The sequence below is a fragment of the Sus scrofa genome, chromosome 15 (assembly GCF_054392235.1).
Source record: "Sus scrofa isolate SSC_HxYL_T2T_F1_AM1 chromosome 15, Sscrofa_HxYL_maternal_Yorkshire_Landrace_v2.0, whole genome shotgun sequence".
Classification (NCBI taxonomy): Eukaryota; Metazoa; Chordata; class Mammalia; order Artiodactyla; family Suidae; genus Sus; species Sus scrofa.
Window position 1 is genome coordinate 59,718,833 of NC_139397.1, and position 17,392 is coordinate 59,736,224.

General features: G+C 46.3%; 1 protein-coding gene across 14 annotated transcripts in view; it reads right to left on the bottom strand.

Moving 5' to 3' along the window:
- IRF2 (interferon regulatory factor 2) overlaps nt 1-17,392 on the bottom strand; it is a 145,969-nt gene that overhangs the window by 14,533 nt on the left and 114,044 nt on the right. For all 14 annotated transcript variants that reach the window (XM_085001032.1, XM_021075622.2, XM_021075623.2 and 11 more), the window contains one exon: nt 8,900-9,017. In XM_085001032.1, coding sequence (XP_084857158.1) covers nt 8,900-9,017 — 118 coding nt within the window. The remainder of the gene's footprint in view (nt 1-8,899; nt 9,018-17,392) is intronic.

Consider the following 17,392-nt stretch of genomic DNA (forward strand, 5'->3'; position numbering starts at 1 on the left):
CACGATGAAATTTGAGGAAGTGGAGTATTTCTTTCCACTTCAAGGAAGTCAAAGGCTTCAATGAGGCCATAACACAGGGGGTGGAAGGGGAGCATGACTGGCAGGCAGGAGTCAGATCGTCTCTGCTTTGGGAGAGCCTTTTTCTGACCACCCCAGAACCCCAGAACAGACTCCCTCCTCCTTCCTGCAGGTGTTTCACTTGCTGTCCCCATGGCTCAGCTGAAATGACAATGAGACACGACCTTGACTTTCCACCTCACATGGCCAGTTAATTCTAGGTATCTTTATTTAACTTTGTATTTGGACATGTCATTTCCCAGCCACAGTATGGCTCCCAGGAGAGTTCAGAACCTGCGTTCGGAGTTCCCGTCGTGGCGCAGTGGTTAACAAATCCGGCTAGGAACCATGAGGTTGCAGGTTCGATCCCTGGCCTCGTTCAGTGGGTTGAGGATCCCGGCGTTGCCTTGAGCTGTGGTGTAGGTCGCAGACACGGCTCAGATCTGGTATTGCTGTGGCTGTGGCTGTAGCTCCGATTAGACCCCTAGCCTGGGAACCTCCATATGCCATGGGTACAGCCCTAGAATAGAAAAAAAAAAAAAAAAAGAAGAAGAAGAAGAACCTGTGTTAGAGCTTTTTGTCTTGAATCCCAGCTCTTGCTCATGGCTCGTGCCACAGAGTAGCTCATTGAATAGCTGATGAATAAAGAGATGAATAAACAGAGCAAGTTTCCCAGACTGGAGCCTGAGGCCTTCAGGTGTTAAGGCCCACTTGCAAATACCCCATGTAATGACGAATATTTCCTAGAAAATTTCAAGACTCCTGGCAAGTGGGTTTTTTAAAACCTAGATGAAATGCTAAAGACATAGCAGGCCATAGATGCCAGGGGCTGCAGGGAGGGAGAGAAAATGTTTGGGGTGAGGAAAACATCCTATGTCTTAAATATAGTGGTGGTTACACACTGAGGAAGTCTGTCAAAGTTCATCAGCCTGAATGCCGGAAGGGGGTTCATTTCACTGTACTTCACTTCATATATATCCCTTAAGGCAAAAAAGTAGATAAGCACCTGTATTCAAATTTTAAGTGTGTCCTGATTGCCAGTGACCAGGATAGAAAAACAAGGATTTGTTTTCTGGACCACATCTGGATATGGGTTAATATAATCACATTGCCGCTAAGGCCAGACATCACCCAAGAAGTGGGTGGCTTCGTGCCTGGGACACGGACGACCACTGCTCTCCATATGAATGTGATTGAGAGCACTCCAGAAACTCCCCAAGTCACAAGTCTCAAGACCAAGAGAAAATCAGGGAAATCCCAATATCAGAGATGCTCTCTGGATGTGCTTTATGCACCAACCCTACTCAGTCAGTCCCTCTCTTCTCTCTCCTCTCCCTCCATCTGCAGAGACCGATGTGAACTGATTTCCCAGAAGGCATCAAACTTTGCTCCAAGGGACAACACAGACAGTGCCGCTTATTCCTGATGATGGACAGGTTACAAGAATAGCAGACTTAGCAATCTGCGAGGGCAAGTAAGGTTGGAAGTGGGAGCTCCCTAAGTGCTAGAGAAGACTGACTGACCAATCATAGCAAAACATAACTTTTCTTGAACACTGAACTTTGTCTTTCCTACGCTGACCTTGTCACCTGCCGGACCTTAAAATTATCACTCCCATTTCAGACAGGAGGGAAAGGACCATGGAGAGTTAAATAACTAACAAAGAGTTCAATGACAAAGTCAAGGTCAGACAGCCAGCAAATGGCAGAATCGAGATTCAAATTCAGCGTTCCCTTCCTAGTAGTCTCCGGTACCATCTCCCTAAAAGGGAAGTTCAAACTAAGCTACCCTGGGCTTTCTAAGCACCTCTTAGGATAAAAACTTCCAAATCTCACCTTAATAAGACACTGGGCTCATAACCAACACTGAAATTGCCTTTCAACAGTTCTGTACGGGGTGCCAAGGAAATTCTCGAATGGTTAGAGGGGCTAGAAATCCACTAAGCCTCCCCAGCTTACCAAGGTCAGCACATCAGGAAAAGAGTCACCCGCAGGAATGTAATTTTATCTGGACTTCGTTGCTGAGACTTACAACAATATTATTCATGGCTGGTTATGGATGAACCGGTTTGATTCCTTAAAAGGTCATTCATACTTTATGAACAAGTGTTGACTTAATGCCGAGCTCCACGTGAGAAGGCAGTTGCTTCCATGCCTCAGAGAAAGAAAGCCCTTAAAGGCAGACTACGGGGAACCAGAAAGTTCTTTGAAGGTGGGTTGGTGCTACCACTTCGCAGCTCGAAAAAGCTAAAACATGGGGAGGTCAAGTGAACTGCCAAGGTCACTCAGGCAGCTGCAGGGTCAAGTTTAAAGCCTTTTGGCAGGACATGTAAAAGCAGGCCTTCCCAGAGTATCTGTCATGGCGCAGTGGTTAATGAATCTGACTAGGAATGAGGTTGCGGGTTCGATCCCTGGCCTTGCTCAGTGGGTTGAAGATCCGGCATTGCCGTGAGCTGTGGTGTATGTTGTGGACATGGCTCAGATCCTGTGTTGCTGTGGCTCTGAGTGTAGGCCGGTGGCTACAGTTCCAATTAGACCCCTAGCCTGGGAATCTCCATATGCCACGGAAGTGGCCCTAGAAAAGGCAAAAAGACAAAAAAAAAAAAAAAAAAAGCAGGCCATACGCACACTACCATGGAGAGAAATGTCTTCTTGACCTCATCTGAAAGTTGGAGAATTTAAGCTGTTCATACCAGTCCTGATGACGTAGCACAGATGGCGGCTACTTCTTTTCCTCAAATATATTTTAATATGATTTTGATAATATCATAATCATAACATTATCGTACCACCTGATAACCACACAGTGATTTTTCCATTACACTCATTTGATCCTCACGACAACCCTGGGAGGTAAGACAGGATCAGCTTTATCATTTCCTTTTTTTTTTTTAGGGCGGCATCTAGGGTATATGGAGGTTCCCAGGCTGGGGGTTGAATCGGAGCTACAGCTGCTGGCCTACACCACTGCCAAAGCCACAGCAACACCAGATTCGAGCAGCATCTGTGACCCATGCCACAGCTCACAGCAATGCCAGATCCTTAACCCACTGAGTGAGGCCAGGGATCGAACCTGCATCCTCATGGATGCTAGTCAGATTTGCTTCCACTGAGCCACGACGGGAACTCCATCAATTTCCATTTTAAACATGAGGAAACTGAATCTCAGAGAGGTTAGGGCATTTGCCTAGGATCACGTGGTAAGTCAAAAACCTGCAGAACCAGGTCTTTAAACTTTTAATCTGCTCCTCTTCTGTGTTTTTTTTTTTTTTTTTTTTTTTTTTTACATAAAATCTGCCACAGTTTAGGCATCCAGGAGCAATGGTGGGAGAGATGGTCCTTCTGGGGTAGTAACGGCAGGGAAAGAGCTGTCCTTGCACAGCCAGACTGCCCCAATGGTGACAGGCTGCCAGGGTACAGGGTGGAGCCAATGTGAGGGGGGCAGTGTATCTCTTCACTCCGGGAGAAAACAGCATCCCATGCTGCTATAGAGGGCAGAAACAATGTGTCCCAGTAAAAACTGAGTGGAGTTAATCACCATGTCTCAAGGGAGCAGACATCTGGGGCAGACCTCTCTTCCCCACGGAACCACCAAACACCCACTTCTTGCCGGGCTGTGCTGATAAAACCTTAGCATCCACTCCACAATAACAAAACCCACAGCCGAAACCTGGCTTTCTCCCTCTGGATAGGCACATGGGAGTCAAATTGTTCAAAGTCATCAAGTTCAAAAACAAGTATAAAAGAGGTAAAATCAGGACCCTGGGGACACTGGGGCCTTTGTCCTGGGGGGCAATGGGGACATGGTGAGAGCGGCATTTTTAAAGAAATTACTCTGTGGGGAGAAGGGGCAACGTGGAAGCAGAGCTCAGGCGAGAGCGAAGGTGACTGTGTGTTGTATCAAAAATAGAAAGAAGGGGATGGACTTGCGAACTACGAAGAGGGAAAACAGGGTTTGATAGTTAATTATAAATGAGGTGGAGGTGGCTAGAGAGGGGGAAGGAGAAAAATATACATAGCCTTGGGAAAAAATTGGCAGCTTTCTTGAGTAAATAAAAAACTCCTTAAGTTTGAAAAAAACAACAGCTCAACTCCATTGCCCAGGGCTCCTGGTACACGTGGGGACAGAGGGCACATCCCACACAGTCTCACCTTTGTGACTGTGGCTGTTTCAAGGTCCAGGTCACTGAAGAAAAACAAGATGTCAGCTCTGTGTCTGGATGTCTCGTGCTACTTTTTTTTTTTTTTTTTTTTTGGCTTTTTTAGGGATGCACCTGAGCTAGGGGTCGAATTGGAACTGCAGCCGCCAACCTACACCACAGTCACAGCAACCCAAGTCACATCTGCGACCTACATCACAGCCCGGCAATGCCAGATTCTGAACCCGCTGAGTGGGGCCAGGGATCTAACCCGCATCCTCATAGATGCTAGCTGGGTTGATAACCCGCTAAGCCACCACAGGAACTTCCTGTGATAACTCGGTTCACATCTCGCACGGACTTTCCTATTGCTGAGCGTTTTCTAGGCATTCTGATAGATCTGGATGCTTTGACTCTGGCCTTTACTACTGTGAGGTGAGCAACTGAGCCCCGGGGAGAAGGGGACAGCACAAAGCCTACAGAGCACCAGCTTGGAAAGCCTTTCCTGGGTCCTTCTCAAGAGGGGGGCCTTCTGTGTAACGGCCACCCCAAAGCTACTGTTTATTGTGCAGATGAGATTTTTCATATCTTCAGCACCAGGGGAAATGGCAAAAAGAAAGGGGAAGCCGGGAGCTGGAAAAGATGAAGACAATTCCACAGTCCAGCGTCCCCTGTGACCACACTCAAGTCCTTATGAATTCACGTGCCAGAGACTGCCAGTCTTGAGTTAGAACTGTGAGGTCCCAGGGAGGGGGGACCCTCAGTTTGGCCTCTAAGTTGTGAATCTGTTCTGCTCCTTTTCCCTTTATTTTGCTGCTGTTGTTCTGCTCCTGTTGATACTCAAGTTTCTAAGTCTGGCTAAAAGAAAAAAAAAAATGCTACTCAAGGTTTACTTTAGATAAAGTTAGTCATATTCGGAAGCAATCACCATAAAAAAGGATGTCCTAGAAGGTGCATTGGGGGCAGCCCCAATCAAGACAAAATCCAAATGACATTATTTCCTAACTGCCTGTGCCTGTGCCTAAGGCCCGTTCGATTGACTTCAAAGCAATGAATAGCCTCCCTTATTTCACAGCTATCTTTGCTGTCTTGAAGGGTGGGGTTACCTTTTATCAAGAAACACAATGGGGTTATGAGGCCCCGCCTGGGCCAGTGAGACAGAATGTCTGCACCTGCAAACTTTTCACACTGGCCTGGAGGTGATTTCAATACGGCTCAGCAGAAGCACTGCTGACCCGGGCAACATGCCAGCAGGGTATTGTCAGAACAATTCAACATGTTTGCTGGCTTCTTCCGCTTCCTAAAAACAGAAGTTGCCACACACACGAAATAATTCAATGTGAAAGAAAAGTAAAAATAAAAATCAGGAGTTTTTTTTCTCCCTCCCCTTAAAGGGCTAGCAGGAAAGGTCTTTAGGGGTGGCTCTCCTGTGCATTTAAACACACGGGAGAGAGAAAACAGTAGAAGATCTGGTTTGAGACACCGCACTCAGACTGAGTGCACAGCCAACTGAATCTGGACCATTCAGCTGTCACGGACAAGAAGGCAAGACCTGGATACTGCCCACTGGCCATGAGTGTGTGCCTGCCTGTGCACACGCATGTGTGTGTTTACACGCATGTGTTTTTCTGCTATGATTTGCCACCAGAATAAAACCACATAGCAGCAATCCTTCAAGAGTTCATCTGTCAGGGTAACAGTACATTTTGTGTTTTACACATTTACTGGATGCACTTACCAAATAGTCACCTTCTCCAGAATTAAAAATGTACTAGTGGCTGGTCTCCAATGGATTAAGGTATTGATTTTCAATCTATTTCCCTAGCGACAGAGCCTACCAACAACAGGAAAAACGTCTCGTGTGAAGGACTTGTTTCAAGCTCCCATTTTTAAATCTTATAAACACATCCTTATGAGAGCAGAATGAAAACATCTTGAGGCTTTCATCCCTGTTCCTGGATTCAAAACTGGAAGGAACTCTGAGTTTAGAAACAAATGAATGGAAAGCAGGAAACAGTGTCATTTTTAAATAAAGCATTTTTTAAAAGGTAAAGCAAGACTAGTAAAGGCTAGGATGCCTAATTATTGGTCACATGGGAGAGTGTAGAAAAAAGATTTGGGAAGGCTTTAAAATCTGAGGTGGTGCTACTGTTTGCAGTGACACTCATTTCTTTAAAATACTTGCAAGGATCCACTTTGTATATCATTACATAGCTTCATAAGGGTCATGAATTTGAAAGTGATATTCAGACTCATTTTACTGCCATCCACTATTACTTTGTTATTAGGAGGGACTCATTTTATCCAGTAGGTGATTCTCTCACCAAACCTGGCCTCTCTCTTTGCCTGGGGAGTAATGACTCATTAAATTAGCACCAACCCTATGTAGCACCAATCATACCAAAGGGCAAAGAACCAGCAACCTGAGACAATATTTGCATACTGAAGACCAGACCAAAATGTTAAAGAAAGAAAGAAAGAAAGAAAGAAAGAGAGAGAGAGAGAGAGAGAGAGAGAGAGAGAGAGAGAGAGAGAAAGAAAGAAAGAAAGAAAGAAAGAAAGAAAGAAAGAAAGAAAGAAAGAAAAGAAAAGGTAAAGAAAACAGGTCCAATTCTGACATTTATGTGGCATATTTTATCTGAGGCTGACTTCACCTCTTTAATGAAGGGGTGCTCCAAAAGCCAACCAGCTCCCTCCAAATAAGCTGAATCTTAAGAAAGCGTGCCTGGAAGATGGGCATATATCTTCCCTTTTTAAAAGGGCTCAGTGGGCAGGCTTGCAGGGACAGCCTGCTGAGAAAGGGATGGTAAAAACCCAGGTGCTGGTGAAGCAGCTCTTGGCCTTGAAGCTGGGCTCCCAGGCAGACAAGTGGCCTCACTTCAGAGGGGAAGTGAGAATGCTCATTCTCCAAGACCTCGCTTAGCCCCAAGTGACTGTGGGACCATCTGTCTCTATGCCAAGTGCCCCATCCAGCCGTGAGCCCTGGAGGAGGGCAAAGCTGCCCCTCCCTGAGGTCCAGCAGATGCTGCATATCAACCAGGCTCTGCCCCTCCTTTAGGCCGAGCTCTGCCAGAGAGCTCAAGGTGTGACGGAGACCCTGCTTACGCGATTCTACTTCCCAGACTCCAAACCCCAGGAACGAGGGGCGGCTGCCATCTGTCTGTTACTCAACTGCGAACCCACAGATGAAGGTGCTCAGACGTGAGGCTTGCTCTTGGAGCGCTCGCTGACTGATCCTTCCGGTTCTGCCAGCATCAGAAGCCCTAACTGTTTACAAAACAGAGCAAAATGTAAAGGACCAACAGGTACTGAGGACAAAAAAAGGGCAAAAAACCCCTGAGGTTCTGGATTCCAGCGCTGGAGCGAGAATACAAGTTCCGATCAAGGTCCCCCTCTTGCAGAGGGTCCCCACCGTCCATGCACACCCTATGCCAGAGGGACTTTACGGAGATGTACTTCACCCTCCAGGCCTAAAAGCCTCCAGGGGTGGTGTTTACTTTGTACGTTTATGTAAAACATTTGTGTACCTTCCTATCTGCTATACTTCCATTTTAAAAAAAAATTGTTTTAAACATACCCCCCAGCAGTTGGGGGATAAAAACCCAATCTCCTTCTCAGGGGTCTGCAAAGGCCCCCAGGAGCTGTCCTTCCTTCCTCCTGAGGCACCTCCCCAGACACACGGGCCACCCCTCTACTCCTCCAAGTGTTTTCCTGTCTTGGGGTCCACGTGGGGAGTTCTACTGTCTGGCCCACCCCGAAGTTTCTCACCCACTGGCTCCAGGGGAAACGGGGCTCCTCCCAGAAGCCTCTGATCTAAACCTGGTGCCGTTTTTCTTTCTCATCGCTCCATTCTTTTCCTTTGCAGCTACCACAAACGGGGATGCTGTCACTAGCTGTGGCTTTACTTGTTTACTATTGGTCTCCTTCCATGAAGCTAGGAATTGGGTCTGCCATGCCCATCCCCCTAATCTATCTCCTGCTCATAGTGCTGAGTTTGGTATATACAGAAGGTACCCAAAACTCTGGGTGGGAGCCAAGTGTCTCTGTGCCTCAGCTTCTTCATCTGCAAGATGAGCACCGCCTCTGTGGCAGGTCTTTTGTCCAGCAGATGCTGAAGGGGACTCACAGGGACAATCCCCCCACCCCCAGGCCCCCGCCTTGTTCCCAAGTAAAATAAATAACACTTTTGCCCACGAGACCAATTTTTGAACGATTGGGAACTGCTAATCATTAGCCACTGAGGGGGAAGAAAATCCATGTCATCTGCCTACTTTCTTTTTTTTTTTTTTTTTTTGTCTTTTTGCCTTTTCTAAGGCCACACCGGCAGCATATGGAGGTTCCCAGGCTAGGGGTCCAATCGGAGCTCCAGCTGCTGACCTACAGCACAGCCACAGCAACGCGGGATCCTTAACCCACTGAGCAAGGTCAGGGATCAAACCCGCAACCTCGTGGTTCCTAGTTGGATTCGTTAACCACTGCGCCACGACGGGAACTCCATCTACCTACTTTCTTGAGGTGGATCCCTGTCAGTTCCTCTATCTGATCCTCAAAGGCCCTTAAATCTGGGGCCTGAACTTGCATTTTGAGATGGTTCCAGGACCTCCTCCTGCTAACTCTGTTATTTCAGATCCCGTTTGACAAATTCTCAGCCCCAGAAGGCTACTCATGTATATATATATAAAAAGAGACGTGAAAACAGTTTACCTATGATGTTCACCGTACTATCCACTTCATTTTTTATAGCTGAAGTCAGGACCGCGTACTCAGGAGAAAGATCACTTACTCCATTACTAAGCCCCAAAGATGACTCAACTGGTTCTTGCTAGGAAGAAGAAAAGAAAAAAGAATTGAGAATACTTTCTTTTCCCTCTCTTCACTTAAATTCTACTCTCTGTCTACTTTCTTTCATGCTAAGGTCACGTTCATCTCCTGAAGGCATTCCCGACATGCTTTAAATCAGCCTGGAGCTTGAGAAGCACGTTTCGCAGAGAGTGTCACACAGTGGGGTCTCTCGCTTTCATTTTCCTTCCAGGAGATGGTACCAGACCATCCGGCTTGCCCTCCCGAAATGCTTACACCTGCAGACGATAGCGTGGAGTTGAGCGGAGTTGCATCACTGTCTAGGTAAAAGCACCTTGCTGCCAGATCCCGGCTCTCCCTTCTCTGAGGGAGGGAGGGTGCGTGCTTATGAGCTGTTCCTGGACTTCTCTCTAAAGAGAGGAGTCCTGCCACTCCTTTTACAGCTTCAGAGAAAAAAAGCTCTGTTCAATCACTGGCCTGAAGAGCAGATCCCAGAAGATGTGGTGAATGAATTCTTCTCAAATAGGGTTTGCCCTGGGCTCTGACCTCTTGAGCATCCTAACCGGATGGAGGTACAAGTATATGGGCTAGAGTCACAGCCAAAGCCTCCTCTACCCCATGGAGTCCGGCGCAGCAACCCACACCCACAGCTCCCCATGAATGCCTTCCCAGTGCCTGGATGGCCCAGGCAGCCCGAGAGGCTACAACTTCACGCTAACGAAACTGGGAGAACAAATTCCTCTGCCTAAGCATAGCTCTCGGTTCTGCCTCATTCAAGCACACCTGAGCCCTCCAACCTCAGACTGCTGGCAGCTTGGGGACAGCCGGTGCTGGGGTACATGCTGCTGACTGTCAGCATTTTGATAAGAGCTTCACCTCAAGAGGAGATCATACTGGCAACTACGATAGCAGCAGAAGCAGACAAAAAAAGCTGCATGGGACAACTCCTAGGGAGACCAAACTGGAGAGGAGGGTGGAAGGGTGGGACGAATGCAAGATGGGAGCAGAAGATCAAGTGAGACAGATATATCTGTGCTTTGAAAAATCGAGAGTGGTGGGAGTTCCCGCCATGGCGAGGTGTGTTAAGAATCTGACTGCAGAGGTCAGATTCGATCTCCGGCCAGGGAACTTTCATATGCCATGGGTATGCCCATTGGAAAAAAAGTCTTCAATTCCTACTGTGGCTCAGCAGATTAAGAACCCGACACAGTGTCCGTGAGGATGCAGGTTAGATCCCTGGCCTCATTCAGTGGGTGAAGGATCTGGAGTTGCTGCAAAGCTGCAGTGTAGGTAGCAGATGTGGCTCGGATCTGGCATGGCTGTGGCTGTGGCCTACAGCTGCAGCTCTGACTTGACCCCTAACCTGGGAACTTCATATGCCACAGGTGTAGCCGTAAAAAGAAAAAAAAAAAAAATCTAGAGTGGTTGTCCAAGGCATGAAGGTTGTTTTTATCTCCAAGGCATGAAGGTTGTTTTTATCATCTTAGGTGGTGTTTGGAATTGATGATCAATCCCCTAAAATCTTGGTGAAGCCACCTAGGGAAAGAGGAGGAATTCACCTCCTCCCCCACGATCCCACCTGGCAAACTCCTATCATGATAACCATTATTTCAAACACATGAACTCACTGTATAGTTCAATTCTTAAAAAAAAAAAAAAATCCACATATAGCAGGGTTGACCAGATGTACCAAAGGCTGAACATAGGAAAGGCCCAGGATGCTGCCCACTGGGCAGAAATCTACTTCTTTTACCTATAGCATCTCTTTTACAAATTCTAAACAGTCAGTCCTATCTGGGAAAAAACTCCCTTGCCTGTGAATCACCCCTTTTCTCCTCCTCTAGAGCCAAGCTCCTGACCACACACCTGCAGTGGCCCCCTTGCCCCCTCGCTGTGTTGTGGTGAAGCCTGTAGGCGGCTGCCACTCCACTTGTGGAATCAAACTCTCAGCCCTGGAGGGGGAGTGGTGAACAGGCCTAGCTTTGGAGTCACATGAGCCTGGCGTCCAAGCCTTTTACTAGCTACCGCACTTTAACCTCTTTTTTTTTTCAGGGCTGCATCTGCGGCATATGGAAGTTCCTAAATTAGAGGTCCAATCGGATGGCAGCTGCAGGCCTACATACGCCACAGTCACTGCAACGCCAGATCCAAGCCTCATCTGCAACCTACACCACAGCTCACGCTTGGCTCACTGACTGGGGCCAAGGATGGGACCTGAATCCTCACAAATACTAGTCAGGTTCCTAATCTGCTGAATCACAACAGGAACTCCCGTACTCTCCCTTCTCGACCACAAAATCTATGTGACTCTCCACCTCTCTGATGGCACCTTCCTGGCTTCCTCAGTGGCCTTTTCTCCATCTCCCCTCCCCATGCATATCCCAGTCATCTTATTCCACGTTCATCTCAATTCCCCCAAAGGTACTAAGAACATCTTAAGGAATTATGGAAAGAACTGCTCATTTTAATGGGTCTCTTTTGTTGTTAGGTTATTTTCCACTCGTTCTGCTTCTATGTTTCTTATAAAAGTAATGAGGCAGTCAGACTTATATATCTTTAAAAACCTCAATTATTCCAATATCTCAATTGGAGACCCTGAAGTGTTTCACATTATCTATAGTTTAATTAGTGGCAAGTGATACTTTTATCACTTTACACTTGAGAAAACTATGGCTCAGAGACTAAATTAATTTTCCAAAGATCACACTACTTTTACTCTGTGGACATATAGACACTGAATTCAGTCTTTGGTCAGGCAACATGGTACCAGGAGTTTCTGTCTCAATAAACCTTTAGATCCTGTACTAATTCCAACAGAGACTGAGACAGAACCATTTCCAACACCTCTACCTTGCGTCCTGCACTACTTCTGTAATGGACCAGCATACTCTACTGATGGAGACTCTGAACATTGTTTCACCTCCTCCCATCCCTACTTAACAAAACAACCTGTTTTGATTTCAAAGTCTTTGGTGCAAACCTTCTCATTGGCACTACGACTTTGGAAGGACAATAGAGCAGACCGTATGGTGCAAGGTGGCCAGCATCCCCCTGAAATGTTTTTCTTCAGGGAAGAGAACAACAGGGGTCTTCATTAGACTTGGTCAAAATTTTGGAAGGGATTAGACGAGGAATAGCTAAACCTAAATTATGTATTTTATTATTTTTTTAATTTTTTTTAAAGAATTGCTTATTTATTTACTTTTTTAGGGCCACAAGTGCAGCACATGGAAGTTCCCAGGCTAGGGGTTGAATCGGAGCTGCAGCTGCTGGCTTACACCACAGCCACAGCAATGCCAAACCTGAGCCATGTCTGTGACCTACGCCACAGCTCACAGCAATGTCAGCTCCTTAACCCACTGAGCGAGGCCAGGGATCGAATCCACATCCTTATGCATACTAGTTGGGTTTGTTTCTTCTGAACTACAAAGGAAACTCCCCTAAATTACGTATTTTAAAAAGCAAGGGACCTAAATTAAGAAAGGGGTGGGCGCTCTTCTATGGAACCTGCATACAGAGACCCCGCAGGTCATGAACAGCCTCTGCCTACAGCATCTCCTGGTTCTCTAGGATGACCACGCCTGCCCTGCCCCCTTTCCTGGCCATACCATAACCCGTCCTTTGGTTAACCCTGAACCAGCCTCCTCTTTCTGTTCCCTTTCTTCCTTTAGATACAGGCTCTCTTGAAAATCACCTCGCCCCAACGAAACCCCCCAAAAAAGATTGTGCTTGGTTGGGTTCAGACCTCTCTGCGGTGCATTAACTCTGCCAAATATTTATGCCCAAGAATCTTTTTCTCATTATAAAATCCAAGGTTTGTTCCGCAGCATAAGGGATTTTAGGCAAAAGCAAATCAGCAGAAGGCAGAGTTTAGGGGCAGGGCCAGCCTTCCTTAGGCCTCTCACATAATATTCATCTGGCTGGTCTCAAAGCTGTGCTTGCTGGAGGGGCTAGGGGGTGGGTCTGAGTCAGAGGACATCGAAGGCCACTCACCCCTATTCTCCAAACCCATTCTGTCTCATCCCTGCGTCACAGTCCCTTATCTGGATGTCTCCTCCTTCGAAGCCAAATACAATGGCCATAAGACCATTTCCCATTCCCAACCCAATCCCTCACCCCCAGAAATGCCTTAATTCATCTGTGCAAAGGCAATCTCCTCAACGCCAAATTTAAGGGCATCTCTAGGTCTCTCTACCAACAAAAATCTCAGGCTGACGGCTGGGCTTCATGAAAGTGGCCCAGGGAATTTCACACTCCACACCACGAAGGCCAGGAAGCCACTAAGAACAGGAGAGCTACTGAAACCAGCTGAAGCCTCCTGCCTCGTCCTAGAAACAGCATCCTTCCTTAGAACTAGACCATCTGCATCCTCTTCCGCCCTGCTCCCACTGCGCCCTGCTCCCACTGCGACTTCCCCTTAGACTCCCCCCCACCGATTTTCTCTTCAGCTTCTGAATCGCTGTCTTTATCGCGTATCGCTTCCCTCTTGGAGAAGGCAGCTGGAGCTGGGCTCGTGGCGTCCAACATCATTCTCGAGTGAGCAACCTCACACCTGGCCTCTGACATTCACCCAAGCTCCGCACCTGCTCTAGCACCAACTTTCTAGCCCGAATTTGCTGTAGAGGGCCCTTGGTCCTTTCTAACTTGCTACGTTCAACGTTAAGCTCACCTCTTCTCCACAAAACACGCTCCACTCCCAACATCCCCTCCATGAGGAGTGAAACCCCCTTTGATCCACTCCTGTCTTTGTCCTCCACATCCTCCTGCGTTCGCCAGAGAAATGTCTCCTTGTCTCCATTCCAAGTGCCACCACCTGCATCTAAACCTGCTACTGCAGATTCTCCCATTGTTTCCAATACCCGTGAGAAAACCTCCCTTAAAATCAATTCCATCACACTCCACATCCTCCCCAAGGAGTTCAACTGTGCTTTCTTTCACAAAAGCATCCTCAGAGCTTATTCAGCCAACCAGTTTTTCTTTTTCTTTTCTGCTTTTTAGGGCCACACCTATGGCAGATGGAAGTTCCCAGGCTAGGGGTCGAATCAGAGCTGCAACTGCCAACCTATGCTGCAGTCACAGCAATGCCAGATCTGAGCCAAATCTGCAACCTACACCACAGCTCATGGCAACACTGCATCCTTGACCCACTGAGGAAGGCCAGGGATCGAACCTGCGTCCTCATGGATACTACTCAGGTTCTTTACCACCAAGCCACAACGGGAACTCCCAATCAGTTTTCTGACTATGCTCTGAGAAGTCCCCTCAAGACCTCCACGAGGTGGGGAAAGGCACCAAAGCAGGGGGGGGAAGGACCCTCTCCACCTCCCTCCAGAGCAGCTCTAATTTCATCTGTTGACATTTCAGGTGGGTTGCAGGCATGTGTTTTCATTTCATTAAGGTTTAACAACTGAATGAGATAATAATTCAAGCTGAGAACTTGGTAGGTGTTCCAAAAAGTCAGCTACCACCCTCTCTGTTTAATCCACTTCCATCCTCACTGGCCTTGGCCTTGTGACACTTTTTTTTTTGAAACACACAACATGCTCTGATGATGTAGAATCTGGTACTGCATCTCGCTGTGTTTCTTATTCTCATTTTCTTACATACCAGTTACCTCCACACTGGTGGCGCTCAGCGCAAGTAAAACATGGCTCACTGAGTACAAAGCATAGACTCCCAAAGAGAACATCAGGGGTAAGGAGGCAGCATTTCTGCACCTCCTCCGTGGCCAGCGAGCCTTGGGCCTCCCAGACTCAGGGAAGCTATGTGCTGAGGGAACAAAGAACACGGAGATGAAGTACCTGAATGACAGTTGGCCTACATGCTCTAAACTTCCTTTGCTAGTTAAAACTTCAACTTGAACTGAAGGAACAGTGGGAAGAGCTTCATTTAACAGCAAGTTTTCGTACCTAGATACTACACACAAGAGGAATTTTCTCTGTGGAAGAAACCCATCTAGTCTATCTAGTTGCATACATGCACAGGACACGTGAACTCAGAGCTTAGGTGTGTTGAGATCCAAGAAAGAAGTAATGTAATTAAGGGTCTGGGATTAATCTAAACACACTCCTATATATAAAATAGATAACCCACAAGGACCTACTATATAGAAGAGAATGCTACTCAATATTCTGTAATAACCTATATGGGAATGGAATCTGGAAAAATACTGGATATGTAGATATATAACTGAATCACTTCACTACATACCCGAAATACACACAATTTTATAAATCAACGATACTCCAATAAATTTTTTTTTCTTTTCCTTTTGGGTCACCCCACGGCATGTGGAGTTACCAGGCCACAGATCAAATCTGAGCCACAGCTGCAACCTATACAACAGCTGCGATAATGCCATATTCCTAACCCACTGTACCAGGCTGGGGATCGAATATGGGTCCCAGTACTCCACAGATGCTACTGATCCCGTTGCACCACAGCAAGAACTCCCAATAAAATTCTTTTTAAAAAGTAATGTAGTAATAGCTCATGAAGTATAAAGTCCTTTACACAATTCCAGATAATCTGGAGAATTAACTTCTTTTCCTTTTTTTTGGTCTTTTGTTTTTTTCAGGGCCGCACCTGCGGCATGTGGAGGTTCCCAGGCTAGGGACCTAATTGGAGCTACTGTTACCAGCCTACACCAGAGCCACAGCAATGCCAGATATGAGCCACATCTGTGACCTACACCACAGCTCACAGCAACGCTGGATCCTTAATTCACTGAGAGAGGTTCAGGGATCGAACCGGCAACCTCATGGTTCCTAGTCGGATTCATTTCCACTGCACCATGACGGGAACTCCTGGAGAATTAACTTTGAACTACTCTACAAAAACACTGTGAACGCTCTGGTGTTGGTTGGCATCATGAGCCACAGAATTTGGGGGGACTGCTGGCCTTATCCATGAACTGCTGCTTCATTGCAGGAAAGACACAAGCAAAATAAGGCAGTGCTTATTTCTGATGAATTCCCTGCCTTCTGCTGGAGAAACAATGTCTCTCGGAGGGACAAGTTCCAGGTGTTTGCTTTATCTTCGTCCCAGGAGGATTTCTCAGTGTGCTCTCTGCTGGGGTGGAACTTGACCCACGTGGTGGCACCTAAGAGGAATCTCTCTTGCCCCCTACCGGGTCAGTGTGGAGCCTGACCACTTGGCTGACACTGCCAACGGGGATGTGACTGCACGTGTCCTTTACCTACGAGAACAATTCTAAGGTGCACGTTTCCTCCCATTTCCACACCCCCGGAAATGCGATGCACCTTCTCGTCAATTCTGTCATGATTTCCTTGCAAGCAGTGTTTCCTGCTTACAGACACATAAAATAAGGGTGCACCTTGTAATCACTGGCATCTGATTATTTGAGGATGGATATGTTTGAGCAAAGCTGGTTGAAAAGTGAACATCTGTTACTCCATATTTATTTCTCCATGAATGGAATTGTGAAACTAAATCTGCATCCTAAATCCCCCATTCTGACCCCTATAATATAAAGAAATATTATATTTATTTCTGCATCTATTTAGTCAATAAATACTCAATCATCTATTCTGTGATCAAATGTGTTTTATCTGTTCTGTGCCAGGCCCTGAGCTAGATGCTGTGAAAACAGATATGAGATAGTCATGGTGAAGATTATAGCAGCTTCTTCAAAAATCACACATTTGTGAAAAGTTAAACTTTTCCGCCTAAACAACAATAATCAAAACACAGGACTTAAAAAATTCTAAACTGTGGGAAACTTGATACAACTAATAAGTAGGTTTTTTCCAATTGAAGGAAAAAAAAATTCTATAGTAATACAGAGGAACTTATAGATTAAAAAACTTAAAAGACACAGCCCAAAATCAAAACATGTAGCTCTTATACAGATCTTAGTTCAAGTAGCCAGACGGCATAAAAAGTATGACTCTTATGAGACAATTGGAAATTTGAAACACTGACTGGATATTTCATGATATGGAGGAATTTCCTGTTAATTTTTTCAGATGCAGTAATGACACTGTGTTATTTCTAAAGAGTGTCTATCTTTTAAAGATATATATATTGAAATAGTCATGAAAGAAATGACAGGATGTTTGAAATCTGCTTCAAAATACTGAGCTGAACCACATGAATTTGTTTCTGTTAAGTCAAAAATGGTTGAATATTGGAGTTCCTTCATGGCTCAGTGGGTTAAGGATCCAGCATTGTCAGTGCAGTAGTTCTGGTTACAGCTGTGGTGCAGATTCGGCCCCTGACCCCTAGAGCATGGCCAAAAAAAAAAGGCTGAATATGGCAGTTTCATATTGGAGGTAAAGAAGTGGATGGAGGTACTAAAGACACAAAATGGCCATGAGGTAACTAATGCTGAAATCGCGGTGACGGCCTATGAAATACATTTGACTCACTTGCCTC